General features: G+C 31.8%; 1 protein-coding gene across 16 annotated transcripts in view; it reads left to right on the top strand.

The window, feature by feature from the left end:
- The window catches only part of RAP1GDS1 (Rap1 GTPase-GDP dissociation stimulator 1), a 159,897-nt gene that overhangs the window by 101,184 nt on the left and 42,014 nt on the right, over positions 1-16,699 (top strand). For all 16 annotated transcript variants that reach the window (XR_005382801.1, XR_005382800.1, XR_005382802.1 and 13 more), the window contains one exon: positions 12,762-12,890. Coding sequence is in view for 6 of the 16 variants with exons in the window: in XM_038582073.1 (XP_038438001.1) it covers positions 12,762-12,890 (129 nt within the window). In the remaining 10 variants the exon portion in view is untranslated. The remainder of the gene's footprint in view (positions 1-12,761; positions 12,891-16,699) is intronic.

Here is a 16,699-nt window from a genome sequence, read left to right as displayed (position 1 = left end):
CTTTAAAACATAAACACTATATAAGTAAAATCATTTTATCTATATATTAGATTTACTTATCAGAATAGAAAAAATCTTTTAATAAAATCTGGCATTAGAAAAATAAAATTCAGAGTAATTGCAGTTTCTGATTTTAGAAATTTAATAAATACTTGCCATCAGAAGTTTCTTTTCTCTGTAAAACCTTCTTAGAACGTAGCAACAAATGACATGTTAAAATTTTCAGATAACCTATATGGTTGTTAATTAAATGAACATAAAAACAGTGATGTGAAGTTTCACTATACTTTTAAATGGCACAAAAAATGTATCATCTTATATGAGTTATGGCATGAATCAAACACTCAAAAATTCTGATAGGTTTCTAGACTGTAACTCACATAAGGTCATTCTGTGGTTTGTTTTATAATGGCATCTTAAGCTGTAGTCTTTGACAGAGACACTTTATTTGCATATTGAACATGTAATAATATTCTTTCTTGTGTTCTAGAAACACATAGACCTTTAGGCGTATCTTTCATTTTTTGCTTTTGGTAGTCATAAATCCAAAAAAAATATTCTGAAAAATTAAAAATAAAGAAGATAAACATTAATGATAGTGGGTACTGACATTTGGCCTTGGTGTTAGTGACAACCACAAATGGTGAGGACTGTAGCCTTTGTCCCATTGAATGGGGAGAGCCACTACTCTCCTCTAGTTTATAGTTTCTATTTGACAGTTTGGCCAAATACTGCCATATCTTTTCATTTGGAGATGGTGTGGGGGGAAGGGGCAAATCTAGTTTTTCATATGATATCGGATTTTTAAATGTTGGATTACATGTGCTTTCTTTTGGCACCGTACAGGCTAAGCTAAACTTAGAATGTGTCTTCAGGTCATATCCTGTGTAGAGGATATGAGTATTAAACCTCTGAATTAGCATTTCTAAAAATAATAATAAATATTTTTTTATTTGTCAAATGGTCAGCCTATTAAACTCGAGCTAGTAACAAATGGTAGTCTTTCTAGGGTCAACTACCACTTTTTTTTTTTTTTTTTTTTTTTTTGCCTTGTGGTGGAACCATTTTTGAAGAGAAAATGAACAGGAGAAACAGAAATGAAACAGTCTGCATAATCTACAAAATGAATAGCTAGTTCCTAAATAATTGAAATTTAACCATAATACATATCTGAATTGCATTAAGAAATCATTGGCAAGTTGTTCATGTTCATGCTGCATCAGCTTCATTTGGGACATCTTGGACACCCCATCTTCATTGGGTGTTCATTTGGAACACCTGAGAAAGTGGGACGGGTGCTAAGTGGGAGAATGGTTTAGAAAGATAAATGAAAGAAACTAGCCATGAAGTTATTATGGCAGCTTTGGGTACAAAAGAATTAGTCTTGTTATGGATTTAAATTCATTGTATTTTGAGGAAACCATTGTTCAAAAATCTGAACAAAAGCATATCAAATGACCAAATGGTCTTTAAAAATATCACTAATTCTAATCCAAAGGAGACTGCAGTTTCCTTTGAGTCCCTATAGTAGGATATCACAATGTGTAGACGTGTATTGAGAAGGAAATTATTAACAAAATGCAGTCTGCAATTGAATTGCATAATATATTTCTTTCTTGAAGAGAAGACTTCTTTCCCTGGAGTGCAAGTATTCCCCCAAAATAACTTAGATAATTCAGAAACCTTGATGAACTTTTCTCAGAACATTATTGGAACAGAAGTGTTTTTGTTCCATTATTCCAAAACCTGCGATTTGATGAAGGTTTCAAAACTTATTAGATAAAATAGAAGTAAAGTTATCTTTAGTATTTTAAACAAACAGATGCCAAACATATTAACTGTCTTCTTTTGTCTGCTTGCATTTACATTTGTTTGTCATGGGGATCATAGTTTGTGAAGTGATTCTTTTTCTCCATAATACTCTTTAACTTAAATTATATTCTTTTTCATTTTGTTTAATTATTGCATATTTGTTATTCTGTTGATTACTTACTCTTTTCTTTAAAATGTGTGTTTAAAGACTTGTCTACTTAAATACTATTTATTTTTGCTAACTTCAGATCATTTGATATTGGTTGTGTACCCCTAAATGAGTCACTGAGGAAAAAAAAAAATAGAGCTTTGTGAAATTCAGGAAGCAGTTTTTATTAGCACTGGAAAATGAAGTTCCTTTTTTACATGTTTTTACTATTGAGTTTCACTACATAAGCCACTAGTACTAACTGAGTAGAATAGTTGAGTGATAAATTATTACTCTACCAGAAAAATTAACTGTGTTCTTAGCCCCAGTAACTTAAGCCTTATTCATTGGGAATTATTACTTTAGCTTTACAGATAATTTTTTTAAAATATAAAGATAAGGAAGTGCTGAAAATGGTCACAAAGATCCATCAACATAGTTTCTTTGATAATATTTTCAGACTGTTTATTAGTCCTAAAAGTAAATTGACACCAAACTGAGACTTAAGATATCTTGATTCCTGTCCATCTGGGAGACAACTAACTGTGAGCATATCCATTTTTTAAATCCATTAAATAGGGAATAAAAAAAATTTCCTAACCAGATTATATATTGTGAAAATACGTATGTGGTAAAGGCATTTTTGAACCTTTTGATACTCAACGTTCTTGAATTTTAAAATTTTGAACCAGCTCAGGACTGTACAGTTTTAAACTATGAGCTAGCTGGATATATTCTTTTGTTTTCTTGTTGGTGAGACAATTAAAATTTTTTATGGCCAGACTGGCAGTATGTAATATCTGAATAGAGAAAGTTATAATTGCTTAGCTAGAAAAGTTGTATCTGTAATATTATACAAGTAAAATCATGTTCAAAGAGAATAAGGCAAAACTTTTTTTTTTCAGTAAAAATCATTTAAAATTTATTCTTTTCGGAAAAATTATACCTGTTTTTTATATGGCAGAAAAGCACTCCAATTCTGTGGCTCTCCAAAATCACCTGAGTGATGGTTGTGGTTAGAGCAAAGCTTGTTGACAATTGGATATTCAGGGTGAGGAAATACGCTGAACTTCCTATATTGTCTTCATCTAGCTATTATCCTATCAATAAGAAACTGAGACCTATTATTATAGATACTTTTATCTCATTAGTTTCTTGGGTATCTTTTTTTCTAGCTTTGGTTACCCAATGTCAAAACATTCCAGTGAAGACTAAAAACTTCATTCAGATCTATTTTCAAACATAACACCATTTTAGCCTGTAGCAGAAGTTTGGAAAATATTTCTTGACTTCTGTATTTACTATTGTCTAAAATTTTTTTATTAACAAAATTATACTTAGAAGAAAAGTGGGCTTTTGGAATGTATTTAATTACTTTAGAAACATTATAAACTCTTGCCCACTATATTAATTGATATTCCCTATTCATGTTCATGGTAGTAGCAGAAAGTGGTGATGAAAACATCCTGATAATAGTGCCAAAAATTTTCTGTAGGTGATCCACAGACTTAAAAAATCTGCACATGTATACTTAAAAGTTGACTGCACCTTGAATGGAAACAAACCAGTAATCTAAAGCAAAGCACCAGAGTTATTTAACACCTTGTTTAGGTAGTCACTATTTTTATTATCTTACATGTAATATGTAATAACCATGATGACCATAATAAATATCTCTTGGAAAACTCTGTAATTGAGAACTTAATTTTTTCCCTAATATGCATATGCTAGAAACATAAAATACAGGGAAAAGCCTGTTACAATTCTTAAGAAAATTATCAGTGGCAAGCATTAAAGCTAGGACTAGTTGTTTCTTTTACATAAACTATGCCATAAGAGAGAGAAGTAGAAGAAATAAACATGTATCATGAAAGGAAAAGTCAGTTTCCTTTAAAATAATTAATGTAATGTACATAATTTATGACTGGCTTCTTCACGTAACCTATGTTATATATGTGATATATGTATATATATGATATCAGTTTGAGGAATATGGCATATATTGGATATATAGGATATCAGTTTGAGAATATGATATATGTGTATATATATCATAAAGATATATAAAGATATATATTTAAGTGTGTATATATATGATTTTTCAAATAGAGCTGATTTTTCTCTAATATCTTAATAACTCCCTGTTATAGAAAGATTAATTTCTATTTTTTTTTGCGGCTCCTAATGTCTTTCTGGTATACTTTTATGATAATTCTCACATTTATTTGCTGCATAGACTCATGATATGGTTGAAGGGAGGTCGTCTGTGTGGTTTAGGAAATGCAACTGAAATGTATGAGTATGTTATTGGAGTCTAACAACTGAATTTAAGTATTCAGCCCAGTACATAAATTCAGTTGTTTAAAACAGGCCTGTAAAGTATTTTCGCTCTAAGTTAAAGATTATTTAGTATGTAATTAATTTTAGCTCTTACCTTCATTTCAATCAATAACATCAATTTCACAATTTTAACCATACTATTTATCCTAGTGACTTCAGTCCAGTAATTTGGCTTACTTGACTTTTCTTCATACTTAAAATAGGAAGAATAGAAATTAATAAGGAATAATCCTGATTAAAAAGCACTTTGGCCTGAGTTACTTGTTTATTTTTATGTCTTGGTATTACTTGGTAAGTAATACAAATAATTTTGGTAAGAAAGAATACTTCCTAGATATTAGATGTTTAGAAAATGATTTGCCTTGCATAAGTGAGAAACTATTTCCACAACTTATTTACTATGGGTACAACTAATTAATAGTTATATATAATTCCTAAATACTAAAAAAAAAAAATTGCCTAATTTTGAAGTAAAAAAATAAAACTATAAAATTTTATCTTTGTAATTTATTGTCTTTTTCCTCATAATTATATTAATTTTACAGTATACCATTTCAGTGTATTTTCTGTTCATTTTTTTTTTTCTGTTTATAAAGCTCTGGGAGATGTGCTTTTAAGTTTGCATCTTTTGAAGCCCAGTTTGTCAAATTCAAGTAGTCTAGTGTGTTAAACAAATTGTTTAAATTGTTAAAAGGCTTCTATTATGCAGTTGAGTTTTAAAAATACATTGTGTAATTCTTTATTTACTGTTTTCTCTCTGAAAAAAATTCTGAATTTTTACTGTGTGTCCAGCAGAGCATTTGAAATTACTCAACCAGATTGCACTCAAAGTTCTGCTACAAATGTCATTTTAAGCAATTGTTTCACTGAACAATCAAGCAGTTAGTAGTTCTGTCTCTCCTGCTAATTGGTCTATTAAATTTGACCTATTAGACTAGCTTAGCTTTTCATCATAATTTTCTAATCAATTACTATAATCTGTTACTTAATGGATAAGCTAAGAACTTGGTTTTTAGTAGAAGTGTACAAAATGCACATTTGATTTAATTCCACACGGTCAAGTAGTGGCATTAATATTTAGCTTTGACCATATTGGAATGCAAGAATCTGAATATTTTAATTCTAAAAATCTGAAGAATTTTTTATCACAAAAAAAGAAATACTTGTTATAGTGTTTTCATTAGTGATTTAAAGTTTGGCATTATTTTACAGAAATAATACTTTCTTGGCGTTTTCAGCTTCCTAGATTGTCCTATAATTATAATGGTGCATTTAGCATTGTGATGCTAAAAAGATAACAAATTTTAACTGAGGGCAGTTGAGTAACTAAATATGTTTGGGATTCCTCATTCTCTTAATATATTTTTTCTTTCTTCACTTTGTGTCTGGATTGAAGATGATTAATCATAGATGTTATTTAGTATTATTCACAAGATTTTCCTCATAGTAAAAATTCGAGGTGACAGAGTTGGCTTTCTGGTTTTAACTCATCCTCACAAGATAGAAAGAATTCCCAATTTGGACTTCTTTTTGAAGAATTCATGGTCTGACTGAAAACTAAGTAACTAAACATTAAAAACAGCTCCTAACATTTATTTTATGTTGTAAATTCTAAAGAGAATAGATAATCTGATTTCTAGTATTCTGCTTTGATTTAATTTTTACATTTGTATAGTTTTCACCATCATTAGTTATTGCCACATTTTAAATATTGCAATATAAACATACATTTACATTTCAGCTGACAGAATTTCAGTATATGAAGCACGTAGGGAGATTTTCTCTATACATGGAATGCTTTCCTCTATTTAAAGATGAATATTTATTTATTTATTTATTTATTTATTTATAAGATTTTATTTATTTATTCATGAGAGACACAGAGAGAGAGAGAGGCAGAGACACAGGCAGAGGGAGAAGCAGGCCCCATGCTGGGAGCCCAACGTGGGACTTGATCCCAGGAACCTGGGATCACGCCCTGAGCCTAAGGCAGATGCTCAACTGCTGAACCACCCAAGGGTCCCTAAAGATGAATGTTTAGATAGTAACAGTAAACTGAAAGGTCAAGCCTTGTTTTTGTTACTTATGTTACTACACCAGTTGAAATGTCATGGTATCAGGCACATGATTATTGACTATGTACAGGATTGTAGGTGCCAGAAATGACATGGAAGTATTTGGTGTTTAGTCTCCCAAGAGCTAAGGCTAAAGCCAGAGATGAATAATGGATCTTGGCCACATATCAGTCCATCTTTAAAGTGGACTACTTAAAATAGCCATTTGGAGAGAAATTCAAGGCAGAGAAGTATTATATGTAAAATCATTTGTATAAAAATTAGTAATCCTATTTTGTAACTACAAGTAAAATTCAATAAAGACCAAACTGAAAAATAAATAAATAAATAAATAAATAAATAAATAAAATAAAGACCAAACTGCCTATGTTTTATTAAACAAAAATATTTTAAGTAAATACTGTTGGAAAAATTGGAGATTTGTAAGAAATCAGAAATTTTTTGGTTATGTAGATGTGTGTTGCAAAAAAGTTCTGTGTAATTTTAAAATGGAAAAGCTTAATAATTTAATATTTTAAGCCAGTGAATCCTGTAAACAAAGAATTCTTGTTTTTAAACATATATGTTTGTAAGATATACATGTTGTGATGTAAATTAACCTGGCATTCAGCTTAATTTGCTGTACAAAAATTTAGACTTGAATTTATATCTATTACGGATATGGACTTTCTCTCAGCAATGCAATTTGAGAGCAGAGACAAGATATATTTCTCCCACTAAGAGCTGCTTAAGCAACAGCTGGCAGTAGTCCTCTTAAAAGAAAACAAAGTTTTAATCTTTAAAGGACCAGTTACTTCTGACATGAAAGCCTAGAATTTCCTTTAATCAGAATAGACATATCTGCAGAAATTTCCTTTGCAGCAGTATTCATTATAACAAGAGTTGATCTGTAGTAGTAATTTAACCTGAAGTGAGCCCAGGAGAAAAGAAATACCTACTAGCTTAAGACATAATCACTCTAGGTGTCTTTGAATTGAGAAGAGTATATGGGTAGGTCTCTTAAGAATAATAAAACATTTTTCCTTTCTCTTGTGATTTTGCTTTGGGGTTTTGTTCTTCTGTTGTTTTACATTATACTTGTAATTTTGTCATTATATCTAGAACTTTTACAAAAGGGAGATTTTGCTGTTGTAGAGACTTTTATTTTCAGAACTAGAAAAAAAAATGTTTGAATTCTTTTCTATTTTTTATTTAACTGTTAGAAAGCAAGAATTGTGTAAATATATTGTCTTAAACCTCCAGTATTCTCAGTGGTAATGAATCTTGATTCTCTCTCTTTTTTTTGTTCATTGAAATTATTGTCTGTCATTGAAATGTATCACCTGGGGCTTAAATTATAGGGATAATCTAGGTAGAGAACATGTAAGGTATGGTTTGTTTAAAGAGGCCTTTTAAAATAATTGATTTGAAGTTAATTTTAAACACATGTAAATATTTTTACTTTTATATTCTCAATAGTAGGTTTAGAATAAAAGTTCTCCACTTTCCTGACCAATCAACAAAAATATTAAGTAATAAGTATTTGGAAACTGTACCTACACATGTGTATGCATAGAGTTTTTAACCACAAATCACCCTCTTAGTAGCAGTAAAGTCCATTTACTTTTCACTATTTAATTCACTAAAACTTGTTTACATTTCTGTTTACTGTTTTACATCATTTTAAATTTTTGGAAGTATATATATGCCATTTGTCCAGGGCAATATTCTTTAGTCTCTATTATGCCCAAATAGTTTTTATTCAATTTGTATTATAATTCTTCATCAAGATTGATATTTGCTTGTGTTTGTTGTTTCAACTGTATATGATTCACTTAATTGTAGATTTTTTTTTATTCAAGCCTGTAAATAGGAGTATTATACTGTCTATACTATGAATAGTATACATACCATATACACATATTAATGTAGAGACTATATATTTTGAATTGTGTATTTTTTATTTACTCATAGTTTCATCAGTAAGTCCTATTTACTGATAAGGTTAATAATCTTATTGTCTCTAAGGGCCTTTTCTTATGAATAAGGTAAACATTTATTGCAGTCTTCTTAAGAAACTTATTCTTTATAGTAATTGATCAACATAACTTCTTCAGTTGAGTTTCTGGGATTCTTTTCTGGACCTATAATCTATCTATACCAATGTTTTAAACATTAAACTTAAAACTCAGGGGGAAAAAGGTTCTTCAACTTAAGATCTTCTCTCCAGATCTCCATTCTTTGGAGTTTCCATGAGTGTGACCTGAAGAACTTGGAACCATTGAAATTCAAATGTAGGTAGGTAAGTGTTCACACCAGCGCATGCGTTGATTGCCTTATATCTCTTTGTATATGCATCTGTATTGCACCCCCTCAGTGCCTTTCTTCCTCTTCCTCCCCATAGATCATGTAGGGCCTGTGTCATCTTGGTATTTTGTAATTCTGTATTTTGGTCAGTATTTGTCTGTGATGTGTGTCAGGAGCAATCTTTAAAAGTCTTCAGACATTTATGACATTGTGCTGTCTAAAGACTGTCTTTCACACATAAGTGTTTGCTGTGTATGAGCCTGGGTTGCATTTTGTGAATTGTGTTTGTTGAGTTCTGATAAACATTCCCCTGGAGTTGCTGGTATTCATTGAAGGATGCAAAAATTCTCAGTCTTGCACCGTTTCACTTTTTCAATTTTAGGGAGTGTGAACTATTTCTGGTTCTAAGAATATCTTCCAGTTAATATTCTTATTTAAAAATCATATTCTTGATACCATTCATAATAACATGAGTATCACCTACTGTCCTTTGAAGTTCGTTCACAAGCTTTCTTTGGGCAATAAGAAAATGATTAAACTTAATAATTTACTTCTAGCAATAAGAATTAATACCAACTTATTCCACACAAAGAGGAGGATCCCTACTTAACCCCACCTGTCAAAAAAAAAAAAAAAACTACTGATAACATACCAAGCTGTAACTGAAATAGGCAAACAGGCCCAATAATGGAATATTCCCCTAGGCTTAAATAGAGTTTCTACCCAAATAAGCAAAATAAAATGTTCAGGTGCTTAATGTAATTTTGCTCAAAATACCTGAACACCAAAATTTAGGGTTCCTACCATGCTTTTAATTTTTATTTCTTTTCCTGTTACCTCATCTGCCATCTGCCAAGCACATCATTGAATTTCAAAATCTCTATTCCATGTTCTGTTTTGTTTTGTTTGCCATCTCGTATAAAAGTTAGGTAATCCTTTGGCAGTGGTTCTTAAACTTTTGGTCTCAGGACTCTTTTAGACTTAAAAATTGCTGAAGACTCTCTAAAATTTTTGCTTATAAATATGAGCTATAAAAAATATGGGCTGTATCTATCAGTATTTTGCACATTAGAAATTAGAGACAATATTAAAAATTATTTGATATTGCATTTTAAAATAATAACTCACATTACCACATATCTTTATGAAAAATAACTTTTCAAAATTAAAAATATTGCTCGGGTGCCTGATTGGTTCAGTCTGTAGAGCATGTGACTCTTGATTCTCAGGGTCTTGAGTTCAAGCCCCACGTTGGGTGTGGAACCTACTTAAAAAAATATTGCAAAATTTAAAAAAATTACTGAGAATAGCATTTATTTTACTGTGAATGTGTGATAGGGAGGAATATGTTGATCACCAGCACAGTATGGTGCCGCTGACTGGGTTCATAATAAAGCCCCAGCAGCTTTACCCACCACTGTTTTTGCACCATTGTGTAAATGACAGTACACTGAAAAAGGCATATAAAATCTTGGTATTTTTATGAAAGTAATTTTTATTTTTGTGATCCTCTGAAAGGGTTTTGGGGACCCCATTTTGAGAACCATTTGTTCTAGGATGCCTGCTTATCTTGAAATGAAAATTTGTATCAGTCTGTTTGAGTGAAGTTTTTTCCTTATCTGGGCCTTCATTATCCATAGAGAATGACTTGCCTGCAATTGGTATGAACAGACCTTAGAGTTATTTGAGTATAATTTTTGTTTTAGTTAGCCTCATAGAAATGAATATAAAAGAAAGCACTCAGGTGATCAAAAATGAGTATGTCCATTGGATGACTATATAATTTTTCTCTACTTGTGTGTGGTTTGTGTGTTGTATGTGAGTATACAATTAATTTGGCTCCTGGGTATCTTTAAAACATATTTTCCCGAAGCAAAGTGATTTTCATGAATTAGGGTGATTTACACCAGATGCCACTGAGCTATACTTCTTTCTCTCCTGATCTACCACAATTTCAAATATTACATGCTTCAATTTTTATGTGAAAGATTTTATGAAACTATGCAACATTTCCTAATTTTTTTGTCCCTCATTTCCCTTGAACCAAAATTCATGATACCTTAAAAGCAGTCCAGGAAAGTGGTAGAGATATCTGCCAAGTTAGGAGAATATGAAGAACATCATCTTCTAAATGGTATTCTCCTATTATCTCCTTCATAAAATTTGCTATTTATCTGATGTCCCTGGACTGTTGGATTTTTATAGTTTGTACCAACAGTACTGAGGGGGTGTGTGATGCTTACGTATATGCAGACATATAGTGGAGTTTGACTCACACTCAATGCATGCGCTAGTGCTCACGCTTACATACCTGAAATTTAATGATTCAACAGCTCTGCAATATTTGAAGAGGTAGTCAAAATGAGTAAATAAAGTTAAAAATACTGCTAAAGAATAAAGATCTGCAAAGGTGATCCAGTAATAAGGAATATACTGGTAAGTAATTAAAATAATTTCTGACTTGGAAAGCTTATTGGTGCATGATCGTTACAAATACTATAACCATAATACAAGTATTCTGCCGATATAACACATAACACTATTCCTTATAACATAAGTAATTTGCTTATGAAATAATATAAATACTGTGAATCATTCAATTGCTGAATTGTATAGTAAGAAAAAATAAAATTTAACATTAAAAGCATAAGAACAAATCATTTAGTTGAATATATTCTTTTATTTCTGTCTCCTTTTAGAAAGGTTTCATAATTCCATTGCAGAATTTGAAGTTGTAGACTATTTGAATGCTAAACATAAACTTCCTTTTTCTCAGGCCTGTTTTCTTGTTTTGGTAATAGGCCCCCCCACAACTGAACCAAATAGTATGCATAATTATCCACAGATCAGTTTTCAGGGTGATAAGCCTCTGTTGGCTAGCCCTTCATACTTTACTCTAGAAGCAGGCAAAATTGACTACAAAAACTGCCAGGCATATAATCAACTGGAATGTGAGGCAGCTCAATGTGCCTTCTTGCTCTTATCTGATAATCACCCAACTACCTCCTTATCTATTGGTTAAGAACTAGAAAGAGTGATGAAAGGATTAGTAGGTAAACTGTCAAGGTATGCAGTGCTCTAAGGAAAATGTGTTTGTAATAAACCTGACTTTTATCTTTAGATTTCCAATAGGTAACTTAAAAAAGAATTTGGAGAAAATTATTAGCTTGAAAATGGCATATAATTTTTAAAAGAAACAATTTTAAAAGCATTCCTGTTTTTTTGAATGAAACAGTTAATAGTAATAGTGTTTTGCATTGGCATGTGAGTGTTTATATCTTAGCTTATTCTAGGCAGTATTTTTGATTTTCACTTGGTTTGTTTACCTTCAGCTTTGCTACAGGTATTCTATCATAATTGTTCATGAAGAACCATTGTGGATATCCAAGGCCTGTTACTTTAAAACTGATTAGTTTCTTAGAAAATGAAGGCAAGCAATGATGACAAAGCATATTGACCTCATTGTCTTTACCTCTCAAGCCAAATTTTCCTCTTTATTAAGATGCTTGTTGCTATTATTAAAACTTTGAAAAGAAAAATACTTTAACATATATTTTCCTTGTAGAAAACTCCTTTCCTTCCTAGCAGTCATCGAAGAATACTCTGCTGCAAATAATCAAAATGATTTTTGTGTATTATATACTTTTTTCATTCCTTTTTATGAAACAGCTGCTTTTAAGGGATTCTAAGATACTGTCTTCTCTTGGTCTTTATTAAATTTGTTTTTCTGTGCTTTTCATATACTCTGCTTTCCTATAATACAAATATTACTTTGACCTTTTCACTTAATGACCAGTGATAATATTTAATTATAGATTTTTATATCCTACTCTACAAAGGTATAAGGTCCTGTTATTTTTTTTAATTTATGTTTTGACTCTATTGTTTTCATTTCTAAATATCTTTTAATCATTGAAAAGATTCAAAATTCAACTCTTGTAAACTAATGTTTTAAGATTTTTCAGACAACTGTATGGATGGACTTAATCTTGTTTTACTGTAATTGAAATAGTATTGAGTTTGCAATAGGAAGAATAAGAGATGCTTTATTCTTACTAATGTCCATTTGGTACATAAACATCTTTGTTTGTTTTTTACAGATTCCCTTCAAGCTCAGCTTATCAATATGGGTGTTATACCTACCTTAGTGAAATTACTGGGCATCCATTGCCAAAATGCAGCTCTTACAGAAATGTGTCTTGTTGCATTTGGTAACTTAGCAGAACTTGGTAAGTCCTAGTCATGAACCGCAAATATAAATAACTTATTAATGTGCTTACAATAAGTTTTCCTTTAGGTGTTAACAACCTGGAGAACCATCTAGATTATTATTTTTTTAAGCATCGTAGATACTCTTTTCATTTTTTAAAAAGTAGATCCAATTATATGTTAAGATTGATTTGTTTATAATTGGAGCTGCTTTGCTTCCCTCATTGTTTTATTTTTCAAGGTTTAAAGTTTCCTCTTGTATATTATTTAATAGAGTTGAATATTTAAAATGATCTCCATTTAACTTTGGTATTCTTACAGAGAGATGGTCTTGATATCAAGTATTATATTTTCAGGACAAAAATAAAGGATTGTTAATTCATTACATTTTATATAAATTATCAGGTAAAAACCTATAAGACTAAGGTTTTTTCCCCCTCTTTTTACAAAAATCCCTAAAAATAGTAGAGGACCTTTTCATAAGAATTTATTTGTAGCAGCATTAGAAAATACTATGAGAAATCCTTGAAAATCAGAAGGCATGGATGCCTGGGTGGCTCAGCGGTTTAGTGCCTGCCTTTGGCCAGGGGTGTGATCCTGAAGTCCTGAGATCAAGTCCCACATCAGGCTCCCTGCATGGAGTCTGCTTCTCCCTCTGCCTATGTCTCTGCCCCTCTCTCTCTCTGTGTGTCTCTCATGAATAAATAAATAAAATCTTAAAAAAAAAAAAAAGAAAGAAAAAATCAGAAGGCAGACAGAAACAGACCAATATTGGAAACACAGCCCACTCATACCAGAGAAGAGGACTAATGACTCCAGCACCCCTGTCTCTTGTCTCTGTTTTATTTTTCTCTGTATCATTAATAGTATTCTCTCTTCTTTCTGACCTACCTTCCCATGATTTTTTAATATAAAGTTACAACTCCTGGTCTGAATCTACCCCACAACCATGTTCATTATAAATTTTGTATTATGGGGACAGTGAAACCAAGTGACAGTCATAACTAAATAGCCAAAACAAACAAATTATTTATAAAGTGGATATAATTAACAGAATTAAACAGAAGCACCAAAACTCTAGCCTTGGATTTTTGAGAGCTCACATTCTTATATACTGCACATTAAAATCTTGATCTAAGTACTTTCTTTTGCTTCGACTTTAAATGTTTCAAATTTAAAGGAATAGAGATTATTTCTAAGAGCTAATTTTTAAAAGTTTTTTTTTAAGAACAATAACATTTAGATTGAATTTCTTTTCATGAGACAGGAACTTTTTTTTGTTAAAAAAAAGTTCCTATAGTTGATGCACACTGCATAGTTGATGCACACTGTTAAAAGTCATTCTTACTCTCTGGGGTCATCTGTTGGTATTTATGAACGTCTTTGTCTTCTATCCTCCTCTACTTTTCCTTTTTTTTTTCATACTATCTTATTATTTCCAACATTCATGTAAGACCTAGAAAGAAAGAACATATATTCATTGTCTTACAATGTTACATTGTTTGGCAAGATACTGTTTTCCATTATTAAAATGGATTGTAGGAATTTGTGTTTGGTATACTTTGTAGAAATAAAACAGAAATCACATTGTAATTCCTGATGTCATAATCTCAATAACAGATACATAAACACCATTTAATGTGAGTTTCTTATGTTAAAGCATCAGGATTTGTTTGGGAGAGTGCATAGACCACTTCAATTCAGCCTCCTCTCCCTAGTCTGTATTTAAAGATGGATATACACCCAGTTAGTCCAATTTCATAGTCTGTTTCCAGCTGTTACTGCCTTTACCCCAGTTGGAGGATGATAGGATAAAAGAGAAATAATTCCTTTACATACTAAGACTTCTAGAGTTTATATCATAAGTCTGTTATGTCCATGGAATAGATAGCTTATACATCAATACTGAAATTGAACATGTATGCCTCAGAATACTTTCCCTCTTTTCATTGTGGGCTTTATTGCCTACAAGTTAAGAAATCCACCTAGCATTATTATTATTGACATAGGTAAATATCAAGTTCCTGTCACATATTGACATAGGTAAATATCAAGTTCCTGTCACAAACTTTTTAGTCAAAGTTTTTTAATAAAAATGTTAGACATTTTTGTAGTTTTGCTCACAAAAGATCTAGCTTAAAGACAAAACATAAAATAATTTAAGTGCAATGTATTACCGAATTGGGAATAAAGAAGGAAAATGCAGCTTTGCCTTTTTCTCTTGGAGTCTTAGTTTATGTGTACACATAATTTTTCTATATTCATAATTATAGTATGAATATAATTTTAAAGGTTGCATTCTTATCTAACATTATAGATTACGCAGAATGGCATTTTTTCCTTTTCAATTGGCTCCAAAATCTTTTTTTTTTTTTAAGATTTTATTTATTCATGAGAGACACACAGAGAGAGAGAGAGAGAGAGAAGGGGCAGAGACACAGGCAGAGGGAGAAGCAGGTTCCATGCAGGGAGCCCAACGCAGGACTCGATCTCAAGTCTTCAGGATCACACCTCGGGCTGAAGGCGGTGCTAAACCACTGAGCCACCGGGGTTGCCCTCCAAAATCTTTTATAAAGAAAATTTTCTGCTTAAAATATTAGGATTTTGGGGTAGAGATTTTAGAATAAAAACTTGCATTTAATTTCACTTCTTTCTGGAACCTAAAACTACAGTAAAGGGATTTTTTTATTTTTATTTATTTATCTATTTATTTTATTATATCCAAAATATTTATTGGGATAGTTTCTCACTCATCTTGATTCAGGATGCTTTTAGTGCTGCTTGCATTTGAAGGAGCATTGCTCTTCCTCCTGTAGGCTGGCAGAGGACAGTGGAGCAGCCAACACACAAAACTACCCTTTGTGCATGGCTAAGACTGGTGATTTTGTAACAACCTGGGCACTTCGCATCCATGGAGTAGGAGTTGAGGGTCTACACCAGGCACTTGTGCTTCCTCTTCTTTTCTGGGGCTGGTGGAAGAGGTCCTTCATAAGGGGCATATTCTCGTGGAGAGGGCATTACTGCTAGAAAGCCCTTTTCCACAGTTGATAGTAACTGTCCCTTCCACTTAAAGCAAAAGATTGTATGTATTCTCTAGAAATACTAAAAATAGAAAATTTGTAGTCTGGAGACATCAGTCTAAGATGAAGTAACAGATACCAGAGTACCATTCCAAAAATAGTTTAAGAGAAAATAGATACCCTGATGCTGAGAACTCCAATGTTATTGTCCCATTTGTCCTGTAGAATGTAAAGATACTTAAACAAAAAGATCATCTGGGGGCACCTGAGTGGCTCAGTGGTTGACCATCTGCATTTGGCTCAGGTTCTGATCCCAGGGTCCTGGGATTGAGCCCCGCATCGGGCTCCTTGCTCAGCCAGGAGCCTGCTTCTCCCTCTTCCTGCTGCTCTCCCTACTTGTGCTCTCTCTCCCTGTGTCAAATAAATAGATAAAATAAAAATTTTTTTAAAGGCCATCTGAAAACCCTTACAGATAATCTTGTAGTTAACAAGACCACTCATACTTACAGCTCCTAATCAGTTATTAAATCCCATTTTTTTCAGTTTATTTTTTTCATCATGATGAGTATGCTCTTTAATTTTCCTCCCCTATTTGTCCCATCCACCTCCCCTCTGGTAACCATCAGCTTGTTCTCTATAGTTAAGAGTCTGTTTCTTGGTTTGTCTCTCTTTTCTTTTTTTCCTTTGCTTATTTGTTTTGGTTCTTAAATTCCACATATGAGTATTTGTCTTTTTCTGACTCACTTCACTTAGTATAATACTCTCTAGTTCCATCTGTGTCGTTGTAAATGGCAAGATTTTATTCTCTT

Source organism: Canis lupus, chromosome 32 (assembly GCF_011100685.1).
Source record: "Canis lupus familiaris isolate Mischka breed German Shepherd chromosome 32, alternate assembly UU_Cfam_GSD_1.0, whole genome shotgun sequence".
Taxonomy (NCBI): domain Eukaryota; kingdom Metazoa; phylum Chordata; class Mammalia; order Carnivora; family Canidae; genus Canis; species Canis lupus.
The sequence above is the reverse complement of the archived record's forward strand: the minus strand, read 5'-3'. Positions and strand labels throughout refer to the sequence as shown.